This window comes from Ornithorhynchus anatinus, chromosome 14 (genome assembly GCF_004115215.2).
Source record: "Ornithorhynchus anatinus isolate Pmale09 chromosome 14, mOrnAna1.pri.v4, whole genome shotgun sequence".
Lineage (NCBI taxonomy): Eukaryota > Metazoa > Chordata > Mammalia > Monotremata > Ornithorhynchidae > Ornithorhynchus > Ornithorhynchus anatinus.
Window position 1 is genome coordinate 4,260,637 of NC_041741.1, and position 17,291 is coordinate 4,277,927.

General features: G+C 49.2%; 1 protein-coding gene across 6 annotated transcripts in view; it reads left to right on the forward strand.

Annotated features, from left to right (window-relative positions):
• The first annotated feature begins 3,323 nt into the window (after positions 1-3,323).
• NIN (ninein) overlaps positions 3,324-17,291 on the forward strand; it is a 78,545-nt gene continuing 64,577 nt past the window's right edge. For 5 of the 6 annotated variants that reach the window (XM_016226783.2, XM_007663088.2, XM_039914028.1 and 2 more), the window contains exons 1-3: positions 3,324-3,402; positions 4,176-4,398; positions 13,795-13,998. In XM_016226783.2, coding sequence (XP_016082269.2) covers positions 13,816-13,998 — 183 coding nt within the window. In that variant the 5' untranslated portion in view covers positions 3,324-3,402; positions 4,176-4,398; positions 13,795-13,815. Of the gene's footprint in view, positions 3,403-3,606; positions 3,687-4,175; positions 4,399-13,794; positions 13,999-17,291 lie in introns of those variants that run through there. The other variant, XM_029079334.1, reaches the window with a different exon arrangement.

Consider the following 17,291-nt stretch of genomic DNA (forward strand, 5'->3'; position numbering starts at 1 on the left):
CTCCCATCTTCATCCAGACTCCCTCCCCCAACTCTCCTGCTTCCCCACCACACACAAACACACACACCACACACATACACCCTTGCCTTTCTTAAGTGGATAGCTGGAGCAGGTGTCAAAAGAAAACAGTGGGCTAGGGACTGAGAGCCCCTCTGTCACCTGCTCCCCAGGAGTCCCCATTATCTCTTCCCATTGTCTGCAGTAATGGATGTACAACCCCCCAGCCCCACCAGAGTGCTTTGAAGTACCCCGGGTTGCTAACCCCCTGTTGACAACCTTTGCTGGAGAGGAAGAAACTGCCAGAATTGGAGGCGGATTGAATGGAAAGAGGAAAGAGGTGTCATAAACTGCACCCAAATTGGGAGCTTTGGGAAGAAGAGAATGGAGGTACCCTGGACAAGGAGGGGAGGGTTAAAAAGAGAAGGTGGTTGGGAGAGAAGGCTAGGAGCTCAGTTTGGCCCATATCCAGTGGTGTCAGCACATCATCTAGTTGGTTGAAACACTTGATACATTGTCTTTTACGTAACACTGGTTTCAAATTTAGACCATCTAGTGTTTTTAATTTGCTAATTGCGTACATTTTATCCACTAAGTGGGTGCAACAAATCCCAGTGAAATACAAACCTCATAACTGAAGCAACCCTGGCCCCTTAAAAATTATTTGGCAAAAAATATCAATTTCACAGGATGGGGACAAATGTGAACTCTCAGGTCTCTTTGGTCTACCTTGAAACTGACCTCTGGGTTCACTCAGTGGTATTTACTGAGTATCTGCTGTGTACACGGCACTGTTCTTAACATTTGGGGGAGCACACTTAGCTATGAGCCTGGGCCTGGCTGTCAGAGGACCTGGATTCTAATCCTGCCCCTGCTGTGTGACCCTGGCAAATCACGTGCCTTCTCTCGGCCTCTGCTTCCTCATCCGTAAAGCTGGGATTCTTACACCTACTGTCCCTCCTACTTGGACTGCGAGCCCGCTATGGGACAGGGACTGGGTCCGACCTGATCAACTTGTATCCACCCCTGTGCTTAGAACAGCGCTTGATGCATAGTGGGGTCCAATAAATACTATCGCAAGAACGACGATAAGGCAGACACCCTGTATTTCGCTTCGGTTGGGTTTTTTCCAAGCTGTTAGTGCAGTTAGGTGAATATGGTAAATGTAACTCTCTTCCCCTCTTCAAAGCCCTACTGAGAGCTCACCTCCTCCAGGAGGCCTTCCAGGACTGAACCCTTCCTTTCCCTCCGCTCCGCCTCTCCTCCCCATTCCCCCTTCTCCTTCCCTCTGCTCTACCCCCTTCCCTTCCCCACAGCACTTGTGCATATTTGTATGTATCATATATATATATTTATATTAGAGAAGCAGCATGGCTCAGTGGAAAGAGCCTGGGCTTGGGAGTCAGAGGTCATGGGTTCTAATCCCGGCTCCGCTGCTTGCCAGCTGTGTTACTTTGGGCAAGTTACTTCACTTCTCTGTGCCTCAGTTCCCTCATCTGTAAAATGGGGATTAAAAGTGTGAGCCCCACGTGGGACAACCTGATCACCTTGTATCGACCCCAGCGTTTAGAACAGTGCTTTGCACATCGTAAGCGCTTAACCAATACCACCATTATTACTCCATTTATTTTATTAATGATGTGTATCTATCTATGATTCTATTTATGTATGTTGATGCTATTGATGCCGGACTCCTGGATTTGTTTTCCTGTCTGTCTCCCCCTTTTAGACTTGTGAGCTCGTTGTAGGGCAGGGGCGGTCTCTATCCGTTGCTCAATTGTACTTTCCAAGCGCTTAGTACAGAGCTCTGCACCTAGGAAGCGCTCAGTAAATACGAGTGAATGATTGAATGACTGAAGGGGGGTCGCGCGTGCGCAGTAGCGCAGGCGGGAAGAACGGGGCCCGGCCGGGGGGTGGGGCCGAGGGGAGGGGGCGGGGGTCGCGCGTGCGCACTAGCGCGGGCGGGGGATCGCGCGTGCGCAGTAGCCAAGGGGAGCTGCCCCTCAGGCCCGGCCCCGCCCCCTTCTCCTCATTCATTCATTCATTCATTCATTCATTCATATTTATTGAGCGTCATTATGTGCAGAGCACTGGACTAAGCGCTTGGAATGGACAGTTGGGCAACAGAGAGAGACCATGCCTGCCCAATGACGGGCTTGCGGCCTAAAGGGGGGAGCCAGATGGCAGAGCAAAAGGGAACAAGACATCATCGCGATGAATAATAATGTTGGTATTTTCTTAAGCGCTTACTACGTGCAGAGCACTGTTCTAAGCGCTGGGGTAGATGCAGGGTCATCAGGTTGTCCCACGTGGGGCTCACAGTCTTCATGCTACAGATGAGGGAACTGAGGCCCAGAGAAGTGAAGTGACTTGCCACGGTCACACAGCTGACAAGTGGCAGAGAGGGATTCGAACCCATGACCTCTGACTCCCAAGCCTGGCCTCTTTCCACTGAGCCACGCTGCTTCTGTATTTATGTTGTTCATGAGGTGTGCATCCCCTTGAGTCTATGAGAAGCAGCGTGGCTCAGTGGAAAGAGCCCGGACTTCGGAGTTAGAGGTCATGGGTTCTAATTCTGTCACTTGTAAGCTGTGTGACTGTCGGCCAGTCACTTCACTTCTCTGGGCCTCAGTTCCCTCATCTGTAAAAATGGGGCTGAAGACTGTGAGCCTCCCGTGGGCCAACCTGATCGCCCTGTATCTCCCCCAGCGCTTCGAACAGCGCTCTGCACAGAGTAAGTGCTTAACCAATACCGACATTATTATTAGATATTTTTATGACCCCATTTATTTTGTTAATGAGATGTCCATCCCCTCGATTCTATTTATTGCTATTGTTTTTGTCTCCCCCGATGAGACAGCTGTCATTTGTCAGCTGTCTGACTTTGGGCAAGTCACTTAACTTCTCGGTGCCTCAGTGACCTCAGCTGTAAAAGGGGGATGAAGACTATGAGCCCCACGTGGGCCGACCTGATTCCCTTGTGTCGACCCCAGCGCTTAGAACATTGCTCGGCACGTAGTAAGCGCTTAATCAATACCAACATTATTATTATTATGAGACTGTAAGCCCGTCAATGGGCAGGGATGGTCTGTTGCCGAATGGTCCATTCCAAGCGCTTAGTCCAGCGCTCTGCACATAAGTAGGCCCTCAATAACTACTATTGAATGAACTATAAACAGGGTAATGATAATATATGCAAATGACACAGTGCTGCGGGGAGGGAAAGGGGGTGGAGCGGAGGGGGGAAGGGGAGGGGGAGCAGAGGGGAAGGGGGCTCAGCTTCCCCTCCCGCCCTCGGCTCCACCCCCTTCCTCCTCTCCCCGCCCCGCAGCGGCCGCCTCCGTTTGAAACCTCGCAGTCGCGGCCCCGCCAGCGCCGGCCGGCCCGGGACAGCGGGCACAGCGGGTGAGCCTCCGGGCAGGGGCACGGGCAGGGGCACGGGCACGGGGGAGGGGGCCCGGGGCCGGACTGGGGGACCGGGGGAGGGGAAGGGACCGGCCCCCGAGCAGCACATTGCAGCCCCCCGCCCCCTTTCCAGCTGGAAATGACGCTGTTGCTCTGCTCCTATTTGTGCCCTTTCGAAGGCCGTCCTCCCGGACCCGGCTGCCCCCTCTCCGCACCGCTCCCCCAAACCTCTCCCCTTCGCCTCGCCGGCGGTGCCGGGGCTCCGGAGAAGGGCCCCCCCCAAGGTAAGAGGGCTGGGGGGGGAGGGAGGCCTTGCCCCGGACCCCCCACCCAAGACTGTAAGCACGAGGGGGGCAGGGATCGTCCCTCTTTCTTGCTGTAGTGCACCTCCCAGGCGCTCAGTACAGCGCTCTGCACCCACCAGGCGCTCAATAAATAGGATTGAATGAATGACCCGGCCCCGGGACCCCCCCACCCCTAGACTGTAAGCACGAGGGGGGCAGGGATCGTCCCTCTTTCTTGCTGTAGTGCACCTCCCAGGCGCTCAGTACAGCGCTCTGCACCCACCAGGCGCTCAATAAATAGGATTGAATGAATGACCCGGCCCCGGGACCCCCCACCCCTAGACTGTAAGCACGAGGGGGGCCGGGATCGTCCCCCTTTTTTGCTGTAGTGCACCTCCCGGGCGCTCAGTACAGCGCTCTGCCCCCACCAGGCGCTCAACAAATAGGATTGAATGAATGAATGAATGACCCGGCCGGGGGCTTTTCCAGGTGGGTCGGTGTCCGTTGCCGCAGCCAGGACCGTATCGTCTTTCGGCCGGTGGCGATGGGATGCGGGGGCCGGAAACGCATCTCGGGTTGCTGAGGACACGGTGAAGCTGATCGCCCATCCCCCGGGCCCGCATCTTCCCCCGAGGACCTGGGCCAGACCCTCCCCGACCTCCTCCACCGCCGAGTTGCAAGCCCAACAGCCGTCGGCGGCAGGGAAGAGGAGGTAGGTGGGGAGTAGTCAGTCAATCAGAGGTATTTCTTGAGCGCCTACCGGAGACGGAGCCTTGTCCTGAGCTCTTGGGAGAATCCAGTCCGGCAAGAGCTTAGGGTATTGACCACTTTCTGGAAATGAGGCCGTCCCTGGGTTGAGGAGCTCGAGGCAGCCTTGGGCAGGTGGGAGTTCTTTTTTAGGCTTTTGGGAAGATTTTAAAAGAGGATTTTAAATCAGTGTCCATCCTGGAATATCTAAGGAAGGAGACAGATGGGAGGGAGAGTTGGGGGATGGAACAGAAGCACCCTCTCCAGTCCTGCGTGAAAGCCAGGAATATATTAGCCAAACTGGAGCCTGGAAGGTTGGTGAATGAAAATTCTAGGCCCTCGTGGGCAGGGAACGTTTTCTGAGCCTGCAGAGTCTTCCTTGGACGATAGAAAGGGTCATGGCTGTCCCCAGTAAAATTGACGGTGTGGGCCGAGCTGCGAGCCGTCCGTTCCTGGCCCAGCACTGATAAATCTGGCTTAAGGTGGAAACAAAATGAGAGCACAGGGAGATTGTTCAGCCATCTAAGTAACCGTTGCTGATTTCCAGACAAAGTAACTATTATGTGATCATTCTGCTTTCACCGTGTGTGAAAGTCAGTGTGTCGTACTGAAGGTTGCCGATGAGTACTGGATACAAACCCGACTATTGAATGAGAAAATCAAAACAGTCAGCACGTTGTCTTGAAATGTCGGTTGACGACCGTTCAGATTTTTAGGCTGATTATTTTGGGAAAGTCCATTACGGAGTAAATTGCGAGAGAAGCAGTATTTAGGTCTGTCTACAGTCATCCCTTCAAAGCCGCCCCGACGGAGTTCCAGCTGTTCGGTAAATATCCGTCTCGACCGTCTTTGGGGGAAGCACCTAGTGACTCTTGTGCCGGACCCTTCCTCCTGAATCAGGGTACGTTTTTGACCCGCTTTATTGCGTGTCCCCGCTCGATGTGATGGAAACCACATCGAGGGTTCGGTTCTGTGGGGAATGGTGATTCGAAGGGGATTATGGCGATTCCTAGAATGTCTAAGGACAAAGAAAGTAGGGCAGGCTGAAGCACCGTGCTCGTTCCATAAACACTCAAGCGGATGAGTGAGTGACTGTCGCGAGGCAGGTCACCACTTGAACATGAGGACCCTGGACATGCCGTGGTCCACCTGTCCATTGATAGAGGCTTGGATGCAATCCAGCATTTAGAGGGGGTGCCGAGGATGATCCCTAATCTAAATAGCTTGGGAAACGAAGGGACTCATCTGAGTACTAAAATGGGTTTGAGAGCAAACAAAGACACTACCATTAGTGAGAACACCGCTTTAAAGGATGTCCGACCGTAAATGGTAGAAGACAATGAGCACAAGTCTTGCATCAAAAATTTCAATGTCTAACATTTTAATGGGACCTCGGCACAATAGGGAGTGGTCTCGATCTCGGCGTGCAATTATCTGTTGTATCAAAGGAACTCATGGGGAGGAGAATGGGACACGGGAAAGGACTTGTGAGCAGTCGATTCTCTCATCAAAGAACATCTTTCCCGGTTTTTGTCAAAATGGGTCCAATTTTCTATTTCACTGCGAGAGGTTTAAAAATACAAACCACTCCATCAGTTAATAGTGGTGCCAATTATATATAATTTGTCAGTTTGTATTGCATCTCTGGTAGTTTTACACTGATAAAGCACTGCCCGGTTCAGTCTGCACCACTTCTGAGAAGTGGTAACATTAAACTGCTCTCATTCTTTTAAATCTTTTTATGGGACTTGTAACTGGTTCCGAATATTTCAAAACGACCAAGGTAATGCCGCTTGGATTCTTACCACAAGACTTTGCCTCAGTTAGATCTGGGCTGCAGAGGTCAGAATCTGCCTTAATTCTGATTTGTCTCTCTTTCAAAAGTGATTCTGGCAGTGTCCAGTACAGTCTTCTGCACGCAGATGCTTGGTAAATACAGTTGAGGAGGGCTGAGTGCAGGTGATGATCTTGATTGGAAATTAAGAAGCCCCTTCATTGTCCAGCTGATCGATTCCCATTCCCTCAGCTCTGCGGAGTATCGCACAGATGGGACAGAGTAGCTAGAACATATTCTTCTGCTCATTTAATAAGAGAAGTGACTTTAAGGAAATACAGAATTGTTTGTGGGTGTGAGAAATGGAGTGCTGCAGTGTTTAGAGCCCCGGGGACACTTTCAGAGCTGCCTGTGCTCTGACCCTTTAGTGGCTAGGTGCCAGTATGGCTGCAGCAGTAAAACTGAGGCAAGCAGCTTACCTTGTCCAAAAATGAAGTGGACAAAGCTACTGATTCTGTGTTCCAGCTCACTGTGGCAGTGCTTAGGATCTGATTACAGGTTACCAAGCCCACACTGGGCCCGGCTAATTGTACTATTCTCCCAGCCCCATGTCAGCTCCCTGATTAGGTAATCCAACTCTCTATTTTGTGGAACCAAAGTATGGGGTTTGAGGCTTGATTCCGGGTGTGAATCCATTAAGTCTTAAAAATATAATTATCCTCGAAGTAAATAGTGATCCAGTTTAGCCGTGCCCTCAAGTGTAATTAATTTCTCGGGGAAAGTGCAAATATATTTTGCCTAAATGTTCTCCATTATATCAATGCAACAAGGAAGTTGGTTCAGAAACTCCTTTGCGTGTGCTAGTGGGTTGATCAGGAATCGGGTTTTGGGGGGAAACGGATTCCCTGGGAGAGAACTGGTCATGGGAAGGGAACATTAAGACACACCCACCCATAGAAAGAAAGAGACATATGAGTAAGAGCCAGCTTTTTCAGTAATAGCTTAAATACTACTCTGTGTTTCCCAGAAAAAGTTGAAATTTGACCTCTTAACTCTTTACCATTGACTTGTCAAAATGTGGTCAGAGGAGATTTATGCATCATCCTAGCCCAGAAAAATCTGCAGCCATGTCCTTATTTCACGCAAGACTGTATTTTTTACATTTGGTTTGTGGGGAGGATTCAGCTCGCCCAGCCCTGTGATAGAGAAGCAGATCCAAGGCTTTACTTAAAGAGGTTCTGGCCCTCATTGAATATAGAGCCTTTCTTGAGTGCCTGCTATATTGCATCTCTTGGTGAGTGACTGATCCCTGCCTAGCCTTCAGACTCTTATCAGCTGTGTCTGTCTGAATACTGCTCCAACGGCACCTATTATTATGCACTAGCCAAGAAAGCCACTGAGCGGAGAAGACAATCCAGACATTCCACCCAGTAGCTCAGCTGCTGGGCCATCTGGAAGGGAGATAAAAGACCGGGGTTTAGTAGCAACTCTGGCATTGTGTTCTTCTGTCGTTTTGTTTCCCCTGCCAGTCTCCGTACCCTTCTCACTCTGCCTGGCCTGAAAAGCCCTAGAACAGAACTTAAACTCTAGCTAAGGGTGATGTGATTACAAGCCACTTTCTATTAATCAGCAATATTGCTCGATCGTCAGTGTTCTGGGCGCTTGGGAGAGTACAGTGGAGTTAGACATGATCCCAGACCCCAAGGAGCTTATAGCTTATAGCTTACCTGTTCTCCCTCCCTTTTAGATTGTGATTATTTTGCATCTACCCCACTGCTCATCACAAAGTATAAGCACTTAACGTACCATTATTACTATTCATTAGATTGCAATTACTAAAGCGTTGAACTTGGATTTACCAGTTGGATCTCATGTCCAGAGTTCATTATTTTTATTAATAATAATAATGGTATTTGTTAAACACTTACTGTGTTGCAAGAACTGTGCTAAGTGCTGGGGGACGTACAAGCTAATCAGGTCAGATGCAGTCCCTGTCCCACACGGGACTCACAGTGTTAATCCCCATTTTACAGGTAAGGTAACCGAGGCCCAGAGAAGTTAAGTGATTGATGTGGGTGCCTATACCTCCTTTGTCCCGTCCCACTTGGGGCTCACAGTCTGTGTCCGGCCTGCTTGTCTGGTAGCTAACCCAGCGCTTAGTACAGTGCTTGACCCATAGCAAGTGCTTCATAAACACCATTATCATTATTGCTACCTATTTGTTCCTGGGTCCCATTCGTTCTAAGGCTTTGTAAGTCAGGAGTTGCCGAGTGTGGGTGGATAAAATGGAAGACTGATGGGGACATCCTGTTATAGTTCATGCCAGAGATGGTGGTTTCTTCCTTAAATTCTAGACTATCTTCTCCTTTGGCATTGTAAATTAATCTGTAGTCTGTGGTTGACTGCTCTCCCAGTCCATTCTTGAGAGAGTTCCCTGGTTTCTGGTTTCAGTTGCCTTTTCTTTCCTCTGGGTAACATAACAGCAGGTTCCTTCTCCCCCAACTCCCCACCCCAATTTCAATAATTTAAGTGGATGCAGCCACTACCCAATTTAAGTAATTGGTCAGTCAGTGACTTCTATCCACATCATCCTGTGTTATCAGCAGTTTCCAAAACCAAGGTAGATTGCATTCTATTTATTCTTCATTCTAAGAAAACAACTGGCACCTATTTTCTTTAAATTTTTGACAAAAGAATGGCTCAGTTATGTGGAACCTTTTTTTTCCCAAAATCTCTTAATGGTCTGGACATGAATGTGGATTTTAAAAAGATGATACATTTTAAAAGAAAGGCAGCTTTGATTGCTACATTAACAGGAAGTGAATGTCCAAAGCCCTTTCACTGGGGGTACGTAGCTCACAAGTTCAGATGGTATTCTTGTTTTAGGGTGTCTTGCTGTATTTAAGTCTTTTGCCAGATAATTAAAATATTGACCAAGTTGAGACAACACTTATTTTCCCCATTTACAATAGGGTATTCACCAAGTGCTTCCTGTATACCAAAACACTATGCTAAATACTTGGGTAGAAATCATCAGAGTTGTCACTTCCCGGTTCCACTTGGGGCTCACAAGCTCAGCGGAGGGAGGAAGCAGGTATCTTATCCCCATTTAACAGTTGAGGAAACTATGGTCTCACCGTGATTAAATCAATTAATCAGTGGTATTTATTGAATGCCTACTATGTGCAGAGCACTGTACAGTGCGTAAATGACTTGTTGAAGGGCACACAGCAGTTTAGCAGCAGAGCTGGAATTAGAACCCTGATTTCCTGTCACCCCAAGCTTGGGCTCTTTCCACCCTTCACCCTTACCTGGATTCAGTCAGCCTAATGTCTTTCCTTTCAGTTTTCCAGTCCATTTTTACAACTACAATTCTGTCACTTCATACATGACCAATTTTATGCTTTGTGGACCCCTGTAGCAAAATGAGCCCATCAGGTATCTGGATTAATATCTTGGAGTGGACTAGCTCTGTTGCTTCCCCTGCCTTTCAGAGGTCACTGGTCCTGCCTAGGCTTGTCGCTTGATCAGTGAAAGTTGCAGTCAAGTCTGAAAACACATGCTACTAGGAAACACCCTAATTCTTTTATGAAAGATTACACATACTTTTTATTTTCAGTTCCAGTTACGTGTGTTCCTGCTCTTTGATGTGTTCACTGCTTGTGAAGTTGGATTCTTGTGTTGCTTCCTTAACCATAGCCAATTTTGAATGCTATATTTTCCTTTAGATTGTCCTCTCCCAAGTGCTTAGCACAATGCTGCCCACCTAGTGGATGCTCGGTTAATACTATGGATTGATTTAAGTGGGGGAGTGTCTTCTTGGGAGATGATTTGTATTTGGCATCTGTGAATCTTGGTCTTGACATCAAGCATTGCGGTGCGGTCACTCCCAAAATGAGCGCTTTCCTTTTTACCAGGATAAGGGTCAACATAGATGGAAGATGAAATCCATTATGCTGATTAAAGGAAAAATAAAAAAGGAAGCAGGAAAGAGACTTTAAAATACTCTTAGAACTAGTAATCAGTTTCTTGTTGGTAAAAATGACACCTTGGAGCTATTGATTCTGTCCAGAGGCCATTGAACTTTTGACAAAGAATGGAGCAGCTGTGCAAATTAATGCCAAGTGGCTGCAATAGTGTAATGGCAATTGGCTAATATTGGCCAACCAGCATTATGGAGAGCCAGTCGGGTGTTGTCCAGGACAACATCCCCTGCTGAAGCAATGCTTCTTCCCTTCGTACAGCAGACAAGGCGTGACCTAAAACACCCAGCAAACTAGCTGGTGCTTAAGGGAGTAGTTCTGCCTGTAAATCCAATCTAATTGTTCCAGGAAAGCTAATTGAGTTTCTTGGTAGAAGTGAGTTTGAGGTGCCTGGGAATAAACAAGGAGGCTGTTTGGGGCCCAGCAACCTCTCTTGGTGTCTGGTCCTGCCACCCTCCCACGTCCAGGGGGTAATCGCGTCCCAGGTCGAAGCCAAATGAGGCAGAGCGAAATAAGGGGAAGCAGGCCTCGTCCACTATCTCCCCTGGTGGTTGTAGGCCACCTGAATCGAATGAAGACTTTGGCAATGCGAATCTTCACTCACAATTGGCTTAAATGGCCAGGAACTGGAAAAGAACCCTGTAGACAGTCTTCCCATTCAAGGTGAGCCACAGTCAGAGCGAGATCTGATAGGGATCTGGGCCACAGTCAGAGCGAGAGAGATCGGCTGGGTCCCAATCAGACATCCAGGTCACCGGCAGGCGGGCCGAAGAAGAGGAAGATCTTTGGTATAGTCTAGGCTTCTCTCCTTTGGTCCAAAAGCTTGGTGATGCAGAAATTTGTTTGGAAAAAAAGAACGACTCTGATTTTATCACCAACTGAACGGGCACAACACTGTGACGTGTCCACGCCCCAGAGTCGTAGAGAAGGTCCATTCCGGGGACATCCAGGGCAGAACACCTCAGAGCCAGGAAATGGAACCAGATGTGGTGCTGGGATTTTTCAGTCCCAGAACCTGCCCACAGGTATCTCCACTGGTCCCTGCCCTGCCCCCGCAATCCCTCCCATGCTGCTTGTGGGCAGAGGAGAGTTCTTTCAACATGCTTTGTCACGTAGCCACAGCACAAACTGAACACAGCATAATTGAACCAATAGGTCCAGAAAGAAAGAGGTTCATCAGGAGGTATAGGTATTCTAGAGTTGTGTTGTTTTGCTGGTGTGTAGCTTCCGCCATGAGCATTTGAGTGACTGTTGTGTGTTGGGGCCTTTCCCAGGGGCCGCATGGCAGGTTGGATAAATGCTGGAACAAACCCAGGGGCTTCCAGGGCACAGGTTAAGGTCACATCTCCTCAAAGAGGCTTTCCCCGCTTAAGCCCTCTTTTCCCCAGCTCCTTCCGCCTCCCGTGTCATCTGCGTGTTTGGATCTGGGATCTTTGGACATTCGATATTCATCCCATCCCCAACTCTGCGGCACTTAGGACATATCTTTAAATTATATATTATAAATTACTTATTTATATTAATATCTGTCTCCCCCTCCCGACTGGATCCTCGTTACGGGCAGGGAACATGTCTGCTAATTCTGTTGTACTCTCCCAAGCCCTTCTGCACATAGTAAGCCCTCAAGAAATACCGCTGATTGATTGATAGGGAAGGGGAGCCACTTTAGAAGACAGTAGGGGCAAGGGGCATTTGACAGGGAAACTGTCACCCTTCTCTGCCCCTGGGTACAAGTGATGGGATGGGCAGCCTAGCGACAGTACCTGTTTTGCAATCAGATAATATTAACAATAATATAATAATTATGGTATTTATTAAGGGCTCACTATGGGCCAAGGACTGTACAAAGAGCTGGGGTAGATAGAAGATAATTGGGTTGGACACAGTCCCTGTCATACAGTCTTAATCTCCATTTTGCAGGTGAGGAAACTGAGGTACAGAGAAGTGAAATGATTTGCACAAGATCAACCAGCAGATTAGTGGCGAAGCCAGGATTAGAATCTAGGTTCTTTTGACTCCCAGGTCTGTGCTCTATCAGCCCCTAAACCCTGCCAGTTGTAGAGGGATGAGGGATGAGAGGGTAGAGCTCTGTAGGAGGGATGGTGTTCGTTGAGCTGGCTGCTCAACCTTCCTTTCACTCACCTGTCACCTTTTATCACAGTGCCCTCTCCATTCTTCTATTAATCGCGACAGACACTCCCGGAGCTATTCAGAATGTGGGTCACCCGAAATGGGCCTTCTCTCCTCCCCTCCAGACCTGCCAGAGTTATCTCGAAAAACCTCACCGCCTCGCCGAATGAGGAGAGTTAAAGGCCATCTCCTTTTATATAGGCTATCGTTCCCTCAGCCTCTTGCAAACTCAAACCTATGGGAAGGAATAAAATGCAAGTGAGAGGAAAGTTTTTCTCTGCTGGCTCTTCTAGCAGGAGTTCAGTTAGTATTCACTGCAGAGGGAAGGAGACTTCATATTTTCTGAGGAATGATGGAAGAGGGTGGATTCTTGTTCCTGCTAACACCCAGGGAGGTGTAAACCTGGGCCCCAGCTGGCTCAGGAGGTGGCCTGCTCCAGCCCTGTGGGATTATGGGAATTTTGGTCCAACCCCAGGTCATCACGGTGTGGAGGATTCTGGGAGAATACTTCGGTTCTGAGGGTGCAGGCCCAAGGGCATTCCGGAGGTACCCACAACATTTGACTAATAATCATAATAATGTTGATATTTGTTAAGTGCTTACTATGTGCAGCGCACTGTTCTAAACATTGGGGTAGATACAGGATAATCAGGTTGCCCCACGTGAGGCTCACAGTTAATCCCCATTTTACAGATGAGGTGACAGGCACAGAGAAGTTAAGTGACTTGCCCACAGTCACACAGCTGACAAGGAGCAGAGCCGGGATTGGAACCCATGACCTCTGACTCCCAAGCCTGGGCTCTTTACAGTGAGCCATGCTGCTTCTCTAGACTTTTCTAGAGTAGACTTCTGGGGCCTTGTTGGTTGTATTTCAGGGTCCACTCTGGACTGATGATCCCACCAAGACCCCCCTCCCTATGAGATCAGCCTTGAATGTGGAGCTGAGAGGGGAAGGTTGCCAGGAAGGTTGAGAAGCAGCGTGGCTTAGTGGATAGAGCACTATCCTAGGAGTTAAAGGATCTGTGTTCTAATCCTGACTCCACCACTTGTCTGCTGTGTGAGTTTGGGCCAGTCAGTTCTCTGTGCCTCAGTTACCTCATCTGTAAAATGGGGATTAAGACTGTGAGCCACATGTGGGACAGGGACTGTGTTCAACCCGCTTAGCTTGTATCTACCCCAGTGCTTAGAACGGTGCCTGGCACTGCCTGGCACAGAGTAAGCTCTTAACAGATACCATTAAAAAAAGACATACCTCTCCCTGGTGGGGCTTCCACAAGTGCCTGGTCCCCCCCTGCCTTTGGAAGCCACCGGGATCTGCCGAGAGCAGGGGGCTCGGCGTGACCAGTCCTGAGCCATGCAAATCCGGTGGGGGGACGGCTTCTCAGGGTGCCAAGACAGTCGGTACATTTGAGTGTAAGTGATGAACCTTCAGAGTGAAGACGCCGTCTCCCTTCCTCTTCCTTCTCGGACACAGGTGGGCACGGCGGGCTATGGGATGGATGAAGCGGAGCAGGACCAGCATGAGGCCCGTCTCAAGGAGCTGTTCGACAGCTTCGACAGCACGGGGACGGGCTCCCTGGGCCAGGAGGAGCTGACGGATCTGTGCCACATGTTAAACCTGGAGGAGGTGGCCCCCGTGCTGCAGCAGACACTGTTCCGGGACAACCTGCTGGGCCGGGTAAGTCTGGAGGGAGTGCGGGAAGGGAGGGCAGGGAGGACCTTGAGAAGACCCCTCGGGTCGCAGATAGTTGCACATGGTTTCCCGTCTTACGAGGACCACCGACTGTCGCTTGCTCAGGACAGGCCAGCCGCAGTAGGGGAAACCTGCCATTTAACTTAATGATCTGGTGCCCACAGAACTCTATATTAGAGAAGAGAGTATTTCAGTATTTTCTGCTGAGTGGAAGGTGGGAAGGAGATGCTTAAATCTATCCTTGTTTTTTTTTTTGATCTTTTAATAGTATTTGTTAAGCTCTTACAATGTGCCAGGCACTGTGCTAAGTGCTGGGGTAGATTCAAGCTAGTCAGGTTGAACACAATCCCTGTCCCACATGGGGCTCGGACATAATTGCCGTTTTATGGATGATGTAGCTGAGGTACAGAGAAGTGAAGTGACTGGCCCAAGTTTGCAAAACAGACAAGTGGCGGAGCTGGAAGTAGAACTCAGGTCCTTCTGACTCCCAGGGCCATGCTCTATCCACTAGGCCACCCCGTTTCTCGATCACTGATTATCATCATCCCTTTGGGTGGTCACTTGGACTGAAACTAGTTCTGCTGAGGACAAAGAAGAGGAAGGGTGGATACGAGAAGAGCCCAGGTCTTCAGGCAGAGAGCTGTGGCCTTAGTAAGGCTGGTCCTGCAACACCACAAAGATGCCCCTAAGTGGACTGTGTCCGTGGTGGGGCATCCAGCTAACCTCCTCAGACAAAAACTTGACGGGAAGTAGGTGAGGTCTCCTTCTGCACTATGCATCTGATTGGTCCTTGTGCCTGGTTTTAACTCTGAGACAAAACAAGACTTCTCCTCCCGGAGTGGGGATGAGTGTGAGCCGACGAACCCGATGATAATTGCTTCATTAGAGCCGAACGAGGCGTGGCTTGCTCTTTGACCCAAGGTTCTGGATGCAGGGGAGGAAGTAAAGGAAAGTGTGAGGATGCAGCAACCCATCCTGGCTAGTAGCGACAACCAGTTCCAAGAGTTAAAACTCATTTTGCTCCACCAACTCATAGGTCGTTCCAAATGGTTGTTTGAGGTGGCTCAGAGAGGAACTTACATGGAGAGAGGAAGGAAGATGTTACTAATTAGATTGCTCAAGGCTATTGCAGCTTTCTTGCTGCCCGTAGGCCATAGTAAACAAGGAAGGGCCCAAGTAGAAAAGGACACTTTTTTTCAGAGTCGTCCAGAGGGTGATGGTCCTGGCACTCAGTCAGTCATTTTTATTGAGTGCTTACTGTGTGCTGAACTCTGTACTGAGGACATGGGAGAGGATAATACAATAGACACGTTCCCTGCCCACAACGAGCATGTGGTCTCGAGGATGAACCTGCGGTCTAGAGGATGAGCTTGCAGTCTAGAGGATGAGCTTAGGGCCCAGAGATCTCGAGAGAGAGACTGATTTTCTCCCCCTAACTGTCTTGGTCTCTAAGTTGGGCCAAGTGATTTCATCTTTCCTCTTCATCATCTTTTCTCCTTGGGCGTGTTTGGCTTATGGGCCCATATGTGGGATTCTGGTACCAGAGGACCGAAGAATGAAATTGTAGCACCCTGAAGTGAATGTACCGAGTGATAGTCCCAGCAGGTTGGAAATGTGTATCTGGAGCCAGTTGTGGCCATTGGTCTTGGCTGATAATACATGCTTTAGCTCCTGTGGGGCAGGAAGCCGGTCTACCTACTCTGCTGTATTGTACTCTCCCAATCATCTAATACATGGTACTGCGCGCACAGTAAGTGCTCAATAAATACCATTGACTGATTGAGCTCACGTCACAGCAGTGAGATGAGCTGCTTGCCTCTTTTTACCATTTTCTTTTTAAATTTTGCTTTCCAAGCAAATCCAAGAGAAGGCATTTGGATGGGGAATCTTGGAGGATCAGTTTGTTCCTTCCTCATCAACGTCCACCCAGTGTAGTTTCTTAGCTCCCGGGCCCGTGACAGAGAGACGACTTCTTCCTCCTTTTGGTTCCTAATGATCTTGAGTCTTGCTCATGTTCTCTTGGGTAAAGAGCAGTAGTATCTAGTCCCCCTGATTTAATGGTGATTGTTAGAAGAGAATGCAAAACAAAACTGCAGGTTTCCAAGGGAGGTTGTCATAGAATCACCATAAACACGCAGTCCTTGGTGGCCAGTGTATTACACGCTCAGCAGACGGTTAGTAATTCCTCCCCAGGTGTGTGTGTTATTTCTTAACCTTAATTGGAAATAAAACAGGCAGGGGAGTTAGGGATTGATTTATTAAGAAGCTGACGCCGTCCTAGGCGGACTCTCTCATCTGACGTTTGCCGGGGTAGGATGAACACAAAGCATCATGGCGAGTAGCAGAGGGTTTACCTGATGCCCCAGGGATGAAAGCTAAATATAAGTGTGTGAGGTGGTTGTCTTGTGAGCAGAGTCGCCTGAAATTAATGTGCCAGTGTTGAAGCTTCCTGGCCGCCCTAGGGATCGAGAGCCAGCTGTGGCAGCCGTACCAGAGAGTGGGGGCTTGGGCTTTGGCCCAAGACCTCTCCACCCCCGGTTGGCTCCCACCCCCTTTACCAAATCAGCCAATCCATGGCTTGTCTGTCTGTCTGGCAGCCCATTGGAGCCCAGGTTGATGGCGACAGCCATCATCAATCCCAAAACCCCTGAGGATTTTCTAGACTAACTAGATTTCACCCCACCGAAGAGGAGGCCATCCATTGTTCTCCTTTCTGCTATTAGGAAACTGGATGGGTCTTACTCTGGGGCCTTGGGTTCTCGATATTTCCAGCTCTCCATGGGAAAGCTCACCAACTCTCAGCAAAGTTAGGCTCTGCACAGAGAAGGGGACAAGGTGAAACCACCCCCCAAACCTCCCTTATATCCGAGTCATGGGGGTTCTGAAGATCATCGAATGACTTTTTGTGTACAATCCCCAAATCATGCAGTAACTCACAGTAGCTGAGGAGCAGCATAACCTGGAAGGTAGAGCACGGGACTGGGAGTCAGAAGGACCTGGGTGCTAGTCCCAGCTCTGCCACTTGTCTGCTGGATGACCTTGAATAAGCCACTCTGCCTCAGTTTCCTCATCTGTAAAATGGAGATCCCTTACCTGTTCTCCTTCCCTCTTAGGCTGTGAGTACCATATGGGACAGAGACTGTGTCAGGCCTGATTATTTTGTATCTCCCACACCCCTTAGTACAGTGCTTGTAGTAAGTGCTTAACAAATACCATTATTATTATTATAATTCTCTTCCTTCTCTCCTCCCTCTTTTTCTGGCTCCCTTTATTTTTAT